Source organism: Coregonus lavaretus (assembly GCF_964263955.1).
Source record: "Coregonus lavaretus genome assembly, chromosome: 25".
NCBI classification, from domain to species: domain Eukaryota; kingdom Metazoa; phylum Chordata; class Actinopteri; order Salmoniformes; family Salmonidae; genus Coregonus; species Coregonus lavaretus.
Genome location: NC_140012.1, coordinates 26,641,757 through 26,659,496, shown reverse-complemented (window position 1 = coordinate 26,659,496; position 17,740 = coordinate 26,641,757). Strand labels below are relative to the sequence as shown.

Below are 17,740 nucleotides of genomic sequence, written 5' to 3'. Positions count from 1 at the left end.
CTCCTCTAACTGAAGCTAATTGTAGAGATTTTTTTTCTATTGATAATGTCAAATTAACAGCCACACAGAAAGACTCATGTGAAGGTGAAATTACAGAGGAGGAACTTCTGGATGCAATTAAAGACTTTAAGTCCGGGAAAACTCCAGGGTTGGATGGCATACCAGTCGAGGTATACCAAACCTTTTTTGATATACTAAGAGGACCGTTATTAGCATGTTTTAACCACTCTTATGTAAATGGTAGATTATCTGACACTCAAGAAGAAGGTCTGATCTCATTATTACTGAAACAGGATACAAGTGGAAAATATAAAGATCCAGTCCATTTACAAAATTGGAGGCTCCTTACACTTCAGTGTTGTGATGCAAAAATCCTAGCAAAATGTATAGCGCATAGAATTAAAAAGGTATTGTCGGATATTATTCATTCTAATCAGACAGGTTTTTTTTACATGGAAGATACATTGGAGATAATATAAGGCAAGTATTGGAAACAATAGAACACTATGGAAAATATGGGAAACCAGGCCTGCTATTCATAGCAGACTTCGAAAAGGCATTTGATAAAGTTCGACTGGGGTTTATATATAAATGCCTGGAGCATTTCAATTTGGGAGAATCTCTTATAAAATGGGTCAAAATCATGTATAGTAACCCTAGGTGTAAAATAGTAAATAATGCCTATTTCTCAGAAAGTTTTAAACTGTCAAGAGGAGTGAAACAAGGTTGTCCACTATCGGCATATCTATTTATTGTGGCCATCGAGATGTTAGCTATTAAAATCAGATCCAATAATAATATCAGAGGATTAGAAATACAGGGCTTAAAAACAAAGGTGTCATTGTACGCTGATGATTCATGTTTTCTTTTAAATCCACAACTAGAATCCCTCCACAGCCTCATAGAGGATCTAGATACATTTTCTAACCTCTCTGGATTACAACCAAATTATGACAAATGTACTATATTACGTATTGGATCACTAAAAAATACAATTTTTACATTACCATGTAGTTTACCAATAAAATGGTCTGATGGTGATGTGGATATACTCGGAATACATATCCCAAAGGAAATAAATGATCTCACTTCAATAAATTTTAATAGAAATGTAGCAAAAATAGATAAGATCTTACTACCATGTGTCACGCCCTGGCTCTGGGACTCTGTTATGTTGAGCCAGGGTGTGTTGTTTCTATGTGTTTTGTTTCTAGGTTCTTTATCTAGTTATTTGTTTCTAGGTTGGCCGGTGTGGTTCTCAATCAGAGGCAACGTGAATCAGCTGTTGCTTGTTGTCTCTGATTGGGAACCATACTTAGGCAGCCTGTTTGGCCACAGTGTTTGTGGGATCTTGTTCCGTGTATGGTTAGTGTTTGTAACCAAGGACGTCACATTATCGTTTTGTTCTCTAATAAATAAGTATGTTCACTCATCACGCTGCGCATTGGTCCACTTCCTCCAGCGATCGTGACAGAAGATCCCACCATAACTGGACCAAGCAGCGTGTCCAGGAGCCAACGCCAGAGAGGACTCTAATGAATATCAACCTCGACTGGGTCAAGCAGCGTGAGGAGCGAGAGTCTGGCGAGAGCCATGGAGGCCTGGCCCACGGGGAGGAGAGACGCCCAGAACATTTTTAGGGGGGGGCTCACGCCGTGGACGACGGGGCAGCAGGAGGCCGGGATAGAGTGGTTCAGCGGGTTGGCAAAGGAGGCCGCCAGGTTACGGGAGTCACTGGTCACCAGGGGGAAGGAGAATGTAGAGGCACGGCGAGAGGTACTGGGGTGTGTTGCCAGTCCGGTCCGGCCCGTTCCTGATCCCCGCGTAGGGCCAGTGGTGTGTGTCCCCAGTACGGTCCGGCTTGTTCCTGTCCCTCGCACCGAGCCTGTGGTGCGCGTCGCCAGCCCGGTCCGGCATGTTCCTGCCCCTCGCACCAAGCCTGTGGTGCGCGTCGCCAGCCCGGTCCGGCCTGTTCCTGCCCCTCGCACCAAGCCTGTGGTGCGCGTCGCCAGCCCGGTCCGGCCTGTTCCTGCCCCTCGCACCAAGCCCGTGGTGCGCGTCGCCAGCCCGGTCCGGCCTGTTCCTGCCCCTCGCACCAAGCCTGTGGTGCGCGTCGCCAGCCCGGTCCGGCCCGTTCCTGCTCCCCGCACCAAGCCTGTGGTGCGCTTCGTCAGCCCAGTCCGGCCCGTTCCTGCTCCCCGCTCCAAGCCTGTGGTGCGCTTCGTCAGCCCGGTTCGGCCCGTCCCTGCTCCCCGCACCAAGCCTGTGGTGCGCTTCGTCAGCCCGGTTCGGCCCGTCCCTGCTCCCCGCACCAAGCCTGTGGTGCGCGTCGTCAGCCCGGTCCGGCCCGTTGCTGCTCCCCGCACCAAGCCTGTGGTGCGCGTTGTCAGTCCGGCACAGCCCGTGCCCTGTTCACCGGTGCCTGGTCAGGGACCGGTCAGCTGCTCCACATCGGAGCCTAAGCAATCCGCTCCACCGATGTCCAGTCCAGCTCCAGCCAGCGGGGCCAGACCGGACCAGGGGAGCTACGGAGGGTGGTGGTCAAGCCCAGAGCCGGAACCGCCTCCGAGGAGGAATGCCCACCCGGCCCTTCCCTGTTCGGTTTATGTTTGGCGCGGTCGCAGTCCGCGCCTTTGGGGGGGGGTACTGTCACGCCCTGGCTCTGGGACTCTGTTATGTTGAGCCAGGGTGTGTTGTTTCTATGTGTTTTGTTTCTAGGTTCTTTATCTAGTTATTTGTTTCTAGGTTGGCCGGTGTGGTTCTCAATCAGAGGCAACGTGAATCAGCTGTTGCTTGTTGTCTCTGATTGGGAACCATACTTAGGCAGCCTGTTTGGCCACAGTGTTTGTGGGATCTTGTTCCGTGTATGGTTAGTGTTTGTAACCAAGGACGTCACGTTATCGTTTTGTTCTCTAATAAATAAGTATGTTCACTCATCACGCTGCGCATTGGTCCACTTCCTCCAGCGATCGTGACACCATGGAAAGGAAAATACCTGTCAATTTGTGGAAAAATCACCCTGATTAACTCTTTAGTATTATCCCAGTTTACCTATTTGCTTATGGTCTTGCCTATGCCTAGCGAACAGTTTTTTAAATTATATGAGAAAAAAATATTCAATTTTATTTGGAACGGCAAGCCAGACAAAATTAAAAGGGCATATTTATATAATGAATATGAATTCGGAGGACAGAAATTATTAAATATTAAAGCATTAGACCTATCACTAAAAGCTTCAGTCATACAAAAGTTATACTTAAATCCGAACTGGTTCTCAAGCAAATTAGTAAGATTGTCTCACCCAATGTTCAAGAAAGGCCTTTTTCCCTTTTATTCAGATTACAACCTCTCACTTTCAGTTATTTGAAAAGGAAATAATCTCCCAAATATCACTACTTCTAAAACAAGCCATAGAAAGTTGGTTGCAATTTCAATTTAATCCTCCAGAAACGACAGAACAAATAATGCAACAAATACTGTGGTTAAATTCAAATATACTAATTGACAAAAAACCTTTATTTTTTGACAGAATGTTTAAAAAAGGTATAATCTTCGTAAATGATATCATCGGTAGGACTGGTGGAGTTATGTCGCACATGCAGCTAACAAAAACATATGGAAATGTCTGCTCTACCCAAAATTACAACCAAATAATTGCAGCCTTACCGCAAAAGTGGAAGAGGAAAGTGGAAGGGGTAGAAAGTAAGGAACTTGTCTGTCGGCCTTGCATTAAAGAACATAATTGGTTAAGGAAAACTGTGATAAATAAAAAAGTATATCAGTTTCACTTAAGGACCAAAGGATTGACAGCCGTCCCATATAGATTGCAAAATAGTTGGGAAGAGATCTTTGACGTACCGATCCCATGGCATAGTGTTTATGAACTGACACGCAAAACGACACCGGATTCAAAAATTAGAATCTTTCAATTTAAATTATTATATAAAATTCTTGCTACCAATAGAATGTTATTTATATGGGGGATACAATCTTCCCAACTCTGCAGATTTTGCTGTGAAGAGACAGAATCATTAGATCATTTGTTTTGGTTCTGTCCATTTGTAGCTTGTTTTTGGACACAGCTCCAGGAATGGCTAAAGGATTGCAATATTTACCTGGAGCTAACCTTGCAGATAGCATTACTGGGTGATCTGAAAAGTCATAGTCAATCAATCAATAATATAATAATACTTTTAGCAAAAATGTTTATTTTTAATTCACAATCTGTAGAAGCAATGAGAATAGAAAGGTTCAGAACTTTTGTAAAACATCACAGTACGGTTGAAATATATATGGCAAATAGAAATCCTATATGGATGGTGTTAAGAGATAGATGGGAGGTATTGAATAGAGTTGAAGGGTGGGACTAATAACAAATAACAACAAATAATAACAAAGATAGCTAATAATGTAAGCATACTGTGTCCATAATAAGTATATAGGTTGTATGTTGGGAGCTTTTGGGAAAGAGCACAGTTAGAAATATATGGCATATAGAAGCAAACCGGATGGACATCATGAAAATGATCGGAGAGGTTGAGAGTAGAAGAAGTTCAGGAGCAAAAAAAATTAAAATAAAAAATATATATATATATATATAATAGAATTATTGTAAAATTAACTCTGTCCATAAGGTGTAGATAGTAAGTATAGACCGGAAGTAGAGGCCTGGGCATTGTTGTTCACTAATTTACTCCAAGTAGGGAAAGGATGGTGGGGTTGAAAAGTAATAAAGGGGAGTATATATAGATATATATATATATATAAAAAACATGGGGGATTGGAAGTGATGCAGATAATTACATTGATAGAAGATACAATCTAGTTGCAATATTAAGCTGATCCATCCCCCCCGAAAATTTTTAAAAAATAAAATTAAAAAAAATTGTTTGCAGACGACACAACAGTGGTAGACTTGATTACCAACAATGACGAGACCGCCTACAGGGAGGAGGTGAGGACTCTGGGAGTGTGGTGCCAGGAAAATAACCTCTCAACGTCAACAAAACAAAGGAGATGATCGTGGACTTCAGGAAACAGCAGAGGGTGCACCCCCACTATCCACATCGACGGGACCGCAGTGGAGAAGGTGGAAAGCTTCAAGTTCCTTGGCGTACACATCACTGACAAACTGAAATGGTCCACCCACGCAGACAGTGTGGTGAAGAAGGCGCAACAGAGCCTCTTCAACCTCAGGAGGCTGAAGAAATTTGGCTTGGCACCTAAAACCCTCAAACTTTTACAGATGCACAATTGAGAGCATCCTGTCGGGCTGTATCACCGCCTGGTACGGCAACTGCACCGCCCGCAACCGCAGGGCTCTCCAGAGGGTGGTGCGGTCTGCCGAACGCATTACCGGGGGCAAACTACCCGTCCTCCAAGACACCTACAGCACCCGATGTCACAGGAAGGCCAAAAATATCATCAAGGACATCAACCACCAGAGCCACTGCCTGTTCACCCCGCTATCATCCAGAAGGCGAGGTCAGTACAGGTGCATCAAAGCTGGGACCGAGAGAATGAAAAACAGCTTCTATCTTAAGGCCATCAGACTGTTAAATAGCCATCACTAGCACATTAGAGGCTGCTGCTGCCTATTGAAATCACTGGCCACTTTAAGAAATGGAACACTAGTCACTTTAATAATGTTTACATATCTTGCACTACTCATCTTATATGTATATACTGTATTCTATAATATTCTACTGTATCTTAGTCCATGCCGCTCTGTCATTGCTTGTCCATATATGTATATATTCTTAAATTCCATTCCTTACTAGATTTGTGTGTATTGGGTATATGTTGTGAAATTGTTAGATATTACTTGTTAGATATTACTGCATTGTCGGAGCTAGAAGCACAAGCATTTCGCTACACCCGCAATAACATCTGCTAAACACGTGTATGTGACAAATAAAAATTGAAATACAAACCACTCCTCTGTGTTGGCCAAGAGTGTGAGAAAGGTTTGTGTTTACACCCTATGACCCATAGATGGGGATATTGGACAGCCTTGAACGCTCTCCTGAGGGAGAGACTACAAACCAAGATCAATGAGTTAGCCAGCTAACTTTGATAAACAACCAGAAATAACAGTTGATTTTCTGCTTCATTAAGAAAGCTAAACATAAATGTGTTTGGTTGTTGAGTCAATTAGACCATGCCCATTTCAAGCTTATCTTTCTAAAAATGCAAAATGTATTTCCGAATATTCAGGCAAGTTAGCTGGCTACCACCTTGATCTTGTTTTGTAGTACACCCCTCAGGTGCTTTACTTTTTTTTTTTTTTGTCATTTAGCAGACGCTCTTATCTAGAGCGATTTACAGTTAGTGAGTGCATACATTTTTCATACTGGCCCCCCATGGGAAACGAACCCACAACCCTGGCGTTGCAAGCGCCATGCTCTACAACTGAGCTACAGGGACTACCTCAGCAAAAAAGATGATTCAGCTGACTGAACTACACAACCTAGTCTGTTTATAATGGTTCTCAATCCCATCTGAAATGATTAAAGGGACATTGTTGTTTATTTGGCACAGTGCTACCACCAATAGACTACCCCCAGCTAGGGTACTATACAACACAAATCCTGCCTAAGAGGATTGGAGAGTAGGCCTAACTAATAAACAGTACCAGTCAAAAGTTTGGACACACCTACTCATTCAAGGGTTTTTCTTTATTTGTTACTATTTTCTACATTGTAGAATAATAGTGAAGACATCAAAACTATAAAATAACACATATGGAATCACGTAGTAACCAAAAATCTCAAATTTGGACTCATCAGACCAAAGGACAGATTTCCACCGGTCTAATGTCCATTGCTCGTGTTTCTTGGCCCAAGCAAGTCTCTTCTTATTATTGGTGTCCTTTAGTAGTGATTTCTTTGCAGCAATTCGACCATGAAGGCCTGATTCACACAGTCTCCTCTGTGTCTGTTACTTGAACTCTGTGAAGAATTTATTTGGGCTGCAATTTCTGAGGTGCAATTAACTCTAATGAACTTATCCTCTGCAGCAGAGGTAACTCTGGGACTTCCTTTCCTGTGGCGGTCCTCATGAACACTTTTTTGGTTACTACATGATTCCATGTGTTATTTCATAGTTTTGATGTCTTCACTATTATTCTACAATGTAGAAAATAGTAAAACAAATTAAGAAAACCCTTGAATGAGTAGGTGTGTAACCTTTGACTGGTACTGGTACTAATATATATAAATAAATAAATAAATAAATAAATGACACACACACACACACACACACAGTTGAAGTCGGAAGTTTACATACACTTAGGATGGAGTAATTAAAACTCGTTTTTCAACCACTCTACACATTTCTTGTTAACAAACTATAGTTTTGGCAAGTCGGTTAGGACATACACTTTGTGCATGACACAAGTAATTTTTCCAACAATTGTTTACAGACAGATTATTTCACTTGTAATTCCCTGTATCACAATTCCAGTGGGTCTGAAGCTTATATACACTAAGTTGACTGTGCCTTCAAACAGCTTGGAAAATTCCAGAAAATGTTATGGCTTTAGAAGCTTCTGATTGACTCAAATGATGTCAATTAGCCTATTGGAGGTGTACCTGTGGATGTATTTCAAGGCCTACCTTCAAACTCAGTGCCTCTTTGCTTGACATCATGGGAAAATCAAAAGAAATCAGCTAAGACCTCAGAAAATAAATTGTAGACCTCCACAAGTCTGGAAATTGCTCCCAAGGATGAACCAAACGCCTGAAGGTACCACGTTCATCTGTACAAACAATAGTACGCAAGTATGAACACCATGGGACCACGCAGCCGTCATAACGCGTCTCTTTCCTGAGCGGTCTGTCTCCTAGAGACAGCTCATCAAGGAAAAAGCCACTGCTCCAAAACCGCCACAAAAAAGCCAGACTACGGTTTGCAACTGCAAATGGGGACAGAGATTGTACTTTTTGGAGAAATGTGCTCTGGTCTGATGAAACAAAAATTGAACTGTTTGGCCATAATGACCATCGTTATGTTTGGAGGAAAAAGGGGGATGCTTGCAAGCCGAAGAACACCATCCCAACCGTGAAGCACGGGGGTGGCAGCATCATGCTTTGCTGCAACAGGGACTGGTGCACTTCACAAAATAGATGGCATCATGAGGAAGGAAAATTATGTGGATATATTGAAGCAACATCTCAAGACATCAGTCAGAAAGTTAAAGCTTGGTCGCAAATGGGTCTTCCAAATGGACAATGACCCCAAGCATACTTTCAAAGTTGTGGCAAAATGGCTTAAGGACAACAAAGTAAGGTATTGGAGTGGCCATCATAAAGCCCTGACCTCAATCCTATAGAAAATGTGTGGGCAGAACTGAAAAAGCATGTGCGAGCAAGGAGGCCTACAAACCTGACTCAGTTACACCAGCTCTGTCAGGAGGAATGGGCCAAAATTCACCCAACTTATTGTGGGAAGCTTGTGGAAGGCTACCCGAAACATTTGACCCAAGTTAAACAATTTAAAGGCAATGCTACCAAATACTAATTGAGTGTATGTAAACTTCTGACCCACTGGTAATGTGATGAAAGAAATAAAAGCTGAAATAAATCACTCCCTAGTATTATTCTGACATTTCACATTCTTAAAATAAAGTGGTGATCCTAACTGACCTAAGACAGGGAATATTTACTAGGATTAAATGTCAGGAATTGTGAAAAACTGAGTTGAAATGTATTTGGCTAAGGTGTATGTAAACTTCTGACATCAACTGTAATATATATATATATATATATATATATATATATATATATATATATATATATATATATATACACATATACATATACATACAGTGGGGAGAACAAGTATTTGATACACTGCCGATTTTGCAGGTTTTCCTACTTACAAAGCATGTAGAGGTCTGTACTTTTTATCATAGGTTTACTTCAACTGTGAGAGACGGAATCTAAAACAAAAATCCAGAAAATCACATTGTATGATTTTTAAGTAATTAATTTGCATTTTATTGCATGACATAAGTATTTGATACATCAGAAAAGCAGAACTTAATATTTGGTACAGAAACCTTCGTTTGCAATTACAGAGATCATGTTTCCTGTAGGTCTTGACCAGGTTTGCACACACTGCAGTAGGGATTTTGGCCCACTCCTCCATACAGACCTTCTCCAGATCCTTCAGGTTTCGGGGCTGTCGCTGGGCAATACGGACATTCAGCTCCCTCCAAAGATTTTCTATTGGGTTCAGGTCTGGAGACTGGCTAGGCCACTCCAGGACCTTGAGATGCTTCTTACGGAGCCACTCCTTAGTTGCCCTGGCTGTGTGTTTCGGGTCGTTGTCATGCTGGAAGACCCAGCCACGACCCATCTTCAATGCTTTTACTGAGGGAAGGAGGTTGTTGGCCAAGATCTCGCGATACATGGCCCCATCCATCCTCCCCTCAATACGGTGTAGTCGTCCTGTCCCCTTTGCAGAAAAGCATCCCCAAAGAATGATGTTTCCACCTCCATGTTTCACAGTTGGGATGGTGTTCTTGGGGTTGTACTCATCCTTCTTCTTCCTCCAAACACGGCGAGTGGAGTTTATACCAAAAAGCTCTATTTTTGTCTCATCAGACCACAAGACTTTCTCCCATTCCTCCTCTGGATCATCCAGATGATCATTGGCAAACTTCAGACGGGCCTGGACATGCGCTGGCTTGAACAGGGGGACCTTGCGTGCGCTGCAGGATTTTAATCCATGACAGCGTAGTGTGTTACTAATGGTTTTCTTTGAGACTGTGGTCCCAGCTCTCTTCAGGTCATTGACCAGGTCCTGCCGTGTAGTTCTGGGCTGATCCCTCACCTTCCTCATGATCATTGATGCCCCACGAGGTGAGATCTTGCATGGAGCCCCAGACCGAGGGTGATTGACCGTCATCTTGAACTTCTTCCATTTTCTAATAATTGCGCCAACAGTTGTTGCCTTCTCACCAAGCTGCTTGCCTATTGTCCTGTAGTCCATCCCAGCCTTGTGCAGGTCTACAATTTTATCCCTGATGTCCTTACACAGCTCTCTGGTCTTGGCCATTGTGGAGAGGTTGGAGTCCGTTTGATTGAGTGTGTGGAGAGGTGTCTTTTATACAGGTAAGTTCAAACAGGTGCAGCTAATACAGGTAATGAGTGGAGAACAAGGGGGCTTCTTAAAGAAAAAACTAACAGGTCTGTGAGAGCCGGAATTCTTACTGGTTGGTAGGTGATCAAATACTTATGTCATGCAATAAAATGCAAATTAATTACTTAAAAATCATACAATGTGATTTTCTGGATTTTTGTTTTAGATTCCGTCTCTCACAGTTGAAGTAAACCTATGATAAAAATTACAGACCTCTACATGCTTTGTAAGTAGGAAAACCTGCAAATTTGGCAGTGTATCAAATACTTGTTCTCCCCACTGTGTGTATATATATATGTCAGAATGATAGTAGAGAGAATGATTTATTTCAGCTTTTATTTCTTTCATCACATTCCCAATGGGTCAGAAGTTTACATACACTCAATTAGTATTTGGTAGCATTGCCTTTAAATTGTTTAACTTGGGTCAAATGTTTTGGTTAGCCTTCCACAAGCTTTCAACAATAAGTTGGTTGAATTTTGGCCCATACCTCCTGACAGAGCTGGTGTCAGATTTGTAGGCCTCCTTGCTTGCACACGCTTTTTCAGTTCTGCACACAAATTGTCTATAGGATTGAGGTCAGGGCTTTGTGATGGGCACTCCAATACCTTGACTTTGTTGTCCTTAAGCCATTTTGCCACAACTTTGGAAGTATGCTTGGGGTCATTGCCCATTTGGATGACCCATTTGCGACCAAGCTTTAACTTCCTGACTGATGTCAATATATCCACAATTTTCCTTCCTCATGATGCCATCTATTTTGTGAAGTGCACCAGTTCCTCCTGCAGCAAAGCACCCCCACAGCATGATGCTGCCACCTCCGTGCTTCAAGGTTGGGATGGTGTTCTTCGGCTTGCAAGCGCCCCCCTTTTTCCTCCAAACATAACGATGGTCATTATGGCCAAACAGTTCTATTTTTGTTTCATCCGACCAGAGCACATTTCTCCAAAAAGTACAATCTCTGTCCCCATGTGCAGTTGCAAACCGTAGTCTGTTTTTTTATGGCGGTTTTGGAGCAGTGGCTTCTTCCTTGCTGAGTGGCCTTTCAGGTTATGTCGATATAGGACTTGTTTTACTGTCTATATAGATACTTTTGTACCTGTTTCCTCCAGCATCTTCACAATGTCCTTTGTTATTGATCTGGGATTGATTTACACTTTTCGCACCAAAGTGCGAAAAGTCTCCTTCCTGAGTGGTATGACGGCTGCGTGGTCCCATGGTGTTTATACTTGCATACTATTGTTTGTACAGATGAATGTGGTACCTTCAGGGGTTTGTAAATTGCTCCCAAGGATGAACCAGACTTGTGGAGGTCTATAATTTTTTTTCTGAGGTCTTGGCTGATTTATTTTGATTTTCCCATGATGTCAAGCAAAGAGGCACTGAGTTTGAAGGTAGATCTTGAAATACATCCACAGGTACACCTCCAATTGACTCAAATGATGTCAATTAGCCTATCAGAAGCTTCTAAAGCCATGACATCATTTTCTGGAATTTTCCAAGCTGTATGAAGGCACAGTCAACTTAGTTTATGTAAACTTCTGACCCACTGGAATTGTGATACAGTGAATTAGTGGGGGGAAAAAGTATTTAGACAGCCACCAATTGTGCAAGTTCTCCCACTTAAAAAAGATGAGAGAGGCCTGTAATTTTCATCATAGATACACGTCAACTATGACAGACAAATTGAGAGAAAAAAAATCCAGAAAATCACATTGTATTTTTAATGAATTTATTTGCAAATTATGGTGGAAAATAAGTATTTGGTCACCTACAAACAAGCAATATTTCTGGCTCTCACAGACCTGTAACAACTTATTTTAAGAGGCTCCTCTGTCCTCCACTCGTTACCTGTATTAATGGCACCTGTTTGAACTTGTTATCAGTATAAAAGACACCTGTCCACAACCTCAAACAGTCACACTCCAAACTCCACTATGGCCAAGACCAAAGAGCTGTCAAAGGACACCAGAAACAAAATTGTAGACCTGCACCAGGCTGGGAAGACTGAATCTGCAATAGGTAAGCAGCTTGGTTTGAAGAAATCAACTGTGGGAGCAATTATTAGGAAATGGAAGACATACAAGACCACTGATAATCTCCCTCGATCTGGGGCTCCACGCAAGATCTCACCCCGGGGTTCAAAATGATCACAAGAACGGTGAGCAAAAATCCCAGAACCACACAGGGGGACCTAGTGAATGACCTGCAGAGAGCTGGGACCAAAGTAACAAAGCCTACCATCAGTAACACACTACACCGCCAGGGACTCAAATCCTGCAGTGCCAGACGTGTCCCCCTGCTTAAGACAGTACATGTCCAGGCCCGTCTGAAGTTTGCTAGAGTGCATTTGGATGATCCAGAAGAGGATTGGGAGAATGTCATATGGTCAGATGAAACCAAAATAGAACATTTTGTTGTGTTTTTTTCGTTGTGTTTGGAGGACAAAGAATGCTGAGTTGCATCCAAAGAACACCATACCTACTGTGAAGCATGGGGGTGGAAACATCATGCTTTAGGGCTGTTTTTCTGCAAAGGGACCAGGACGACTGATCAGTGTAAAGGAAATAATGAATGGGGCCATGTATCGTGAGATTTTGAGTGAAAACCTCCTTCCATCAGCAAGGTCATTGAAGATGAAACGTGGCTGGGTCTTTCAGCATGACAATGATCCCAAACACACCGCCCGGGCAACGAAGGAGTGGCTTCGTAAGAAGCATTAAGGTCCTGGAGTGGCCTTGCCAGTCTCCAGATCTCAACCCCATAGAAATTCTTTGGAGGGAGTTGAAAGTCCGTGTTGCCCAGCGACAGCCCCAAAACATCACTGCTCTAGAGGAGATCTGCATGGAGGAATGGGCCAAAATACCAGCAACAGTGTGTGAAAACCTTGTGAAGACTTACAGAAAACGTTTGACCTGTGTCATTGCCAACAAAGGGTATATAACAAAGTATTGAGAAACTTTTGTTATTGACAAAATACTTATTTTCCACCATAATTTGCAAATAAATTCATTAAAAATCCTACAAATGTGATTTTCTGGATTTCTTTCCCTCATTCTGTCTGTCATAGTTGACATGTACCTATGATGAAAATTACAGGCCTCATCTTTTTAAGTGGGAGAACTTGCACAATTGGTGGCTGACTAAATACTTTTTTCCCCCACTGTATAAGTGAAATAATCTGTCTGTAAACAATTGTTGGAAAAATTACTTGTGTCATGCAAAGTAGATGTCCTAACAGACTTGCCAAAACTATAGTTTGTTAAAAAGAAATTTGTGGAGTGGTTGAAAAACAAGGTTTAATGACTCCAACCTAAGTGTATGTAAACGTCAACTGTATACATACATTCATTCCCCATAGAGCATCTGAAGAGTGAGCCACCATTCAAGCACTTTCTTCAAAGAATATATATTTATTAGGTTGGCATAGCAACACATCAGGAAGCTAGCTAAAACAGTATCTCAGAAAAATAGGTATTGAATAAATCCACATGAAAGTTTTACATTCAACAAATACCTAGCAGAGTGATCGTGGACAATTGTGTATTTGTGGTGTTGTGTCTGTATATCTAGAATTCATAAAGAGTTCACAGACAAGATAGGCAGAACAATATACAAACACAGAGGATAGGACAATACTGACTACACACAGTTTTACAAGTGCAAAGTGAACCTTTGTAGAGCAGAGCAAAGTCCTTCATTGTGTGTTTGGCTGTGATAAGTGGTTAACTTGTCATCAGGTGACATCATTGTAATAGAGAATTCAACAGTGGAAAAATATATAAAAATACCATCTATTCTATTATTGGGTAATCTGCTTTTTATATGGCCATATTCAATTTCACAGCATCCTCAGATGCCAATGTGTCAGGTTAAAATAACTACTATACACTGAGTATACCAAACATGAAGATCACCTTCCTAATATTGAGTTGCACCCCACCCCCTTTTGCACTCAGAACAGCCTCAATTCGTCGGGGCATGGACCCTACATGGTGTCGAAAGCGTTCCACAGGGATATTGGCCCATGTTGACCCCAATGCTTCCCACAGTTGTGTCAAGTTGGCTGGATGACCTTTGGCTGGTGGACTATTCTTGATACACACAGGAAACTGTTGAGCATGAAAAACCCAGCAGCGTTGCAGTTCTTGACACACTCAAACCGGTGCGCCTGGCACCTACTAAAATACTCAGTTCAAAGGCACTTAAATATTTTGTCTTGCCCATTCACCCTCTGAATAGCATACATACACAATCCATGTCTCAAGGCTTAAAAGTCCTTCTTTAACCAGTCTCCTCCCCTTCAGCTACACTGATTGAAGTGAATTTAACAAGTGACATCAATAAGGGATCTTTCACCTGGTCAGTCTGTCATGGAATGAGCAGCTGTTCTTAATGTTTTGTATACTCAGTGTATAAAATACATTTTCCTCCATATTACATCAGTGGGTTGGTCTGGGCTGGGGTTTAGCTATGATGCTTAGATATAATGTCACATCCTGTCACATGTTAAGGGATCCCCCTTTTCAGATCTAAAGAGATACTGACAGTTGTGCAGGGTTTTGTTGTTTGGTTACATTTGGATACACCAACATTACAAAACAGCATCTTTGTAGACTGCCAACATTCTTACTCCAATTCTCAGCATAAACAAACAGATGCTTGAAATATCCTTTAAAAAATGTTTTACATAAACACTTGGTATTTGAAACAAACAGCATTCTAGCAGCGACGTGACATGTTGATGCCCTCAGTATTAGAACTGTCCATTTCAACGTGGTTTACCAGACAAACATCTCAGCTGTAACAAAGTCCTTACATTGGAAGACAAACAGTGAAATACATGTAATACAATTATGAGGCTTAAGAAACTTGTATAAATATGTTTAACTCAGCAGTTCGTAGAGTAAAATATATTTTGGACCATTTTAATTGAACACAATCACAGTGAGGTACTTAATTGTTACCCAGAAATTTGATAGAGATAAATGGCTGCATTGGACCTTTAATAAAATAGTATGTCACACCATCAATCATACAATAACCTAGTTTTACCCCAATACAGTGGCCTGAAACTCATGGTTTACAGGCCACATCAAGCCTGCAAGTCACATTTATGCTGGCTTGCAAAGTAATGTGTAATTCCAATTGGAATTCAGCCAGTGGGAATATCCAACATTAGGAATGTGTATTCACCCAACCTTTATTCAGAATGACTGCAAGGGTTGGGAAGACTAAGATATGAGAGTACCTAAAGCATCTAAACTGGACAACCATTTCAGTAATGGGTGCAATAAGTCCAAGTAACATATTGGATTAGTTTAGGAAAATGTATGTTATTTATATTTGAGTAGCACAACATTAAATCAATCAATCAACGTACATGCAAAAACATAGAATTACATATTTTTTTTTGAAAAATTAACCTGCAATTGAGCATGCTGGGAAATATGATGGGCCTGGTTTTGGTTCAACATTGGTTATTAACAGACACTGGGGTTATATTACACCACTCAGTGTCAATTTAACACTTACAGATTTAACGTTAATCCTGAATCAACACAAAACTAATTACACTGAAAAATCAACACTAGGTAACACTGGCCAATTTGCTGTGTATATTAAAGCATACAACACACATGTACAGCACACCGCAATCCATCCCTCTCTTCATCCCTCCCTCCGCCAGCGTGTGTACTTTTATGTCCATCCCTATTGGCAGTGTTTTATAAAGATTGTCAGTCTCTCTCTTGTAATCAATTAACAAATATCCCCTCTCTTTTGCTCTCTCTCACAGAGCTGTCTCTGGGTTCCCCAACCCTCCATTCTTCTCCGCTCCCTCTTTTGCCTCTACGGAGCCGCCACTCACCCCCGCCGGCTGCGCTCTCTCATGGTCTCCTCCATCCGTCTCCAGCAGACTGTTGAGCTTCTCCATCTCTGCGGGGGCTCCATTCTCTAAATTGGCCTCAGGCTCATCTGGCTTCTTCTTGATGCACAGGAAGTTGCCCATGCAGATGACGATGGAGGCCAGAATGACCTCACAGCCAGCCAGCAGAAACACATACATGTAGTTATGGGTGGCGTCCAGCAGACGACCTACGGGAGAGGAGAGAGGTTATAGGAGGAGAGTTTATTACGTCCTATCCATTCAAGACATAAGCAGTTTATTACTAGCTAAAATGTTATGTTGTCATTCCTGTCTATACTGGCTTCTGATTATTTGACGACTTCGTTCTAACCCTAACTCCATGTCCACACCTCGGCTCAGCCCTAACCTTACCATTACAAAAAAAGATTGTCGTTTTGAAACTGCAGTCGACTGTGGTATTTTGGAAGCAGTAATTGCAGCATACTGCAATTATACTGCACTCTAACTGCAATCTTTTTTTCGGAAGTGTATCCATAACCCTAAATCCCCCAAGTCCTCATGGATTTTTGGAGTAGCGAAAACCTTTTGGTAAAATGAGATCCTCGCTGGCCCCACTCTCATTCACAAGAGGGCGATAGCAACGTTTATTTTTGTCTTTTCATTTTGTGAAAGCAAGAAAGAGTCACCTTCCCTTGCTAGTAGTAGCTAGCTGGCAGCATGGCTGGCTTTAGCCAGGCAAAAACTATAGCAAGCTACCTAGCCTTTTTAGCTTCCCACATCTCCATGTGAAATAATCAGATTTATAATTATCAAATCAAATCAAATTTTATTGGTCACATGCGCCGAATACAACAGGTGCAGACATTACAGTGAAATGCTTACTTACAGCCCTTAACCAACAGTGCATTTATTTTAAACAAAAAAGTAAGAATAAAACAACAACAAAAAAGTGTTGAGAAAAAAAGAGCAGAAGTAAAAATAAAGTGACAGTAGGGAGGCTATATATACAATAGAATAAAGTGACAGTAGGGAGGCTATATATACAGGGGGGTACCGTTGCATAGTCAATGTGCGGGGGCACCGGCTAGTTGAGGTAGTTGAGGTAATATGTACATGTGGGTAGAGTTAAAGTGACTATGCATAAATACTTAACAGAGTAGCAGCAGCGTAAAAAGGATGGGGTGGGGGGGCAGTGCAAATAGTCCGGGTAGCCATGATTAGCTGTTCAGGAGTCTTATGGCTTGGGGGTAGAAGCTGTTGAGAAGTCTTTTGGACCTAGACTTGGCACTCCGGTACCGCTTGCCGTGCGGTAGCAGAGAGAACAGTCTATGACTAGGGTGACTGGAGTCTTTGACAATTTTGAGGGCCTTCCTCTGACACCGCCTGGTATAGAGGTCCTGGATGGAGGGGAGCTTTGCCCCAGTGATGTACTGGGCCGTACGCACTACCCTCTGTAGTGCCTTGCGGTCAGAGGCCAAGCAGTTGCCATACCAGGCGGTGATGCAACCAGTCAGGATGCTCTCGATGGTGCAGCTGTAGAATTTTTTGAGGATCTGAGGACCCATGCCAAATCTTTTTAGTCTCCTGAGGGGGAATAGGCTTTGTCGTGCCCTCTTCACGACTGTCTTGGTGTGTTTGGACCATGATAGTTCGTTGGTGATGTGGACACCAAGGAACTTGAAGCTCTCAACCTGTTCCACTACAGCCCCGTCGATGAGAATGGGG

The 17,740-nt window shown here is 42.2% G+C and overlaps 2 protein-coding genes across 2 annotated transcripts in view; one reads left to right on the top strand and one right to left on the bottom strand.

The window, feature by feature from the left end:
* The window catches only part of LOC311100351 (putative nuclease HARBI1), a 1,214,110-nt gene that overhangs the window by 781,830 nt on the left and 414,540 nt on the right, over window positions 1-17,740 (top strand). The gene's annotated exons all lie outside the window — the stretch shown is intronic.
* The window catches only part of LOC311101127 (monocarboxylate transporter 4-like), a 41,090-nt gene continuing 38,416 nt past the window's right edge, over window positions 15,067-17,740 (bottom strand). The window contains exon 7 of the mRNA XM_084142189.1: window positions 15,067-16,242. Coding sequence (XP_083998315.1) covers window positions 15,938-16,242 — 305 coding nt within the window. The 3' untranslated portion in view covers window positions 15,067-15,937. The remainder of the gene's footprint in view (window positions 16,243-17,740) is intronic.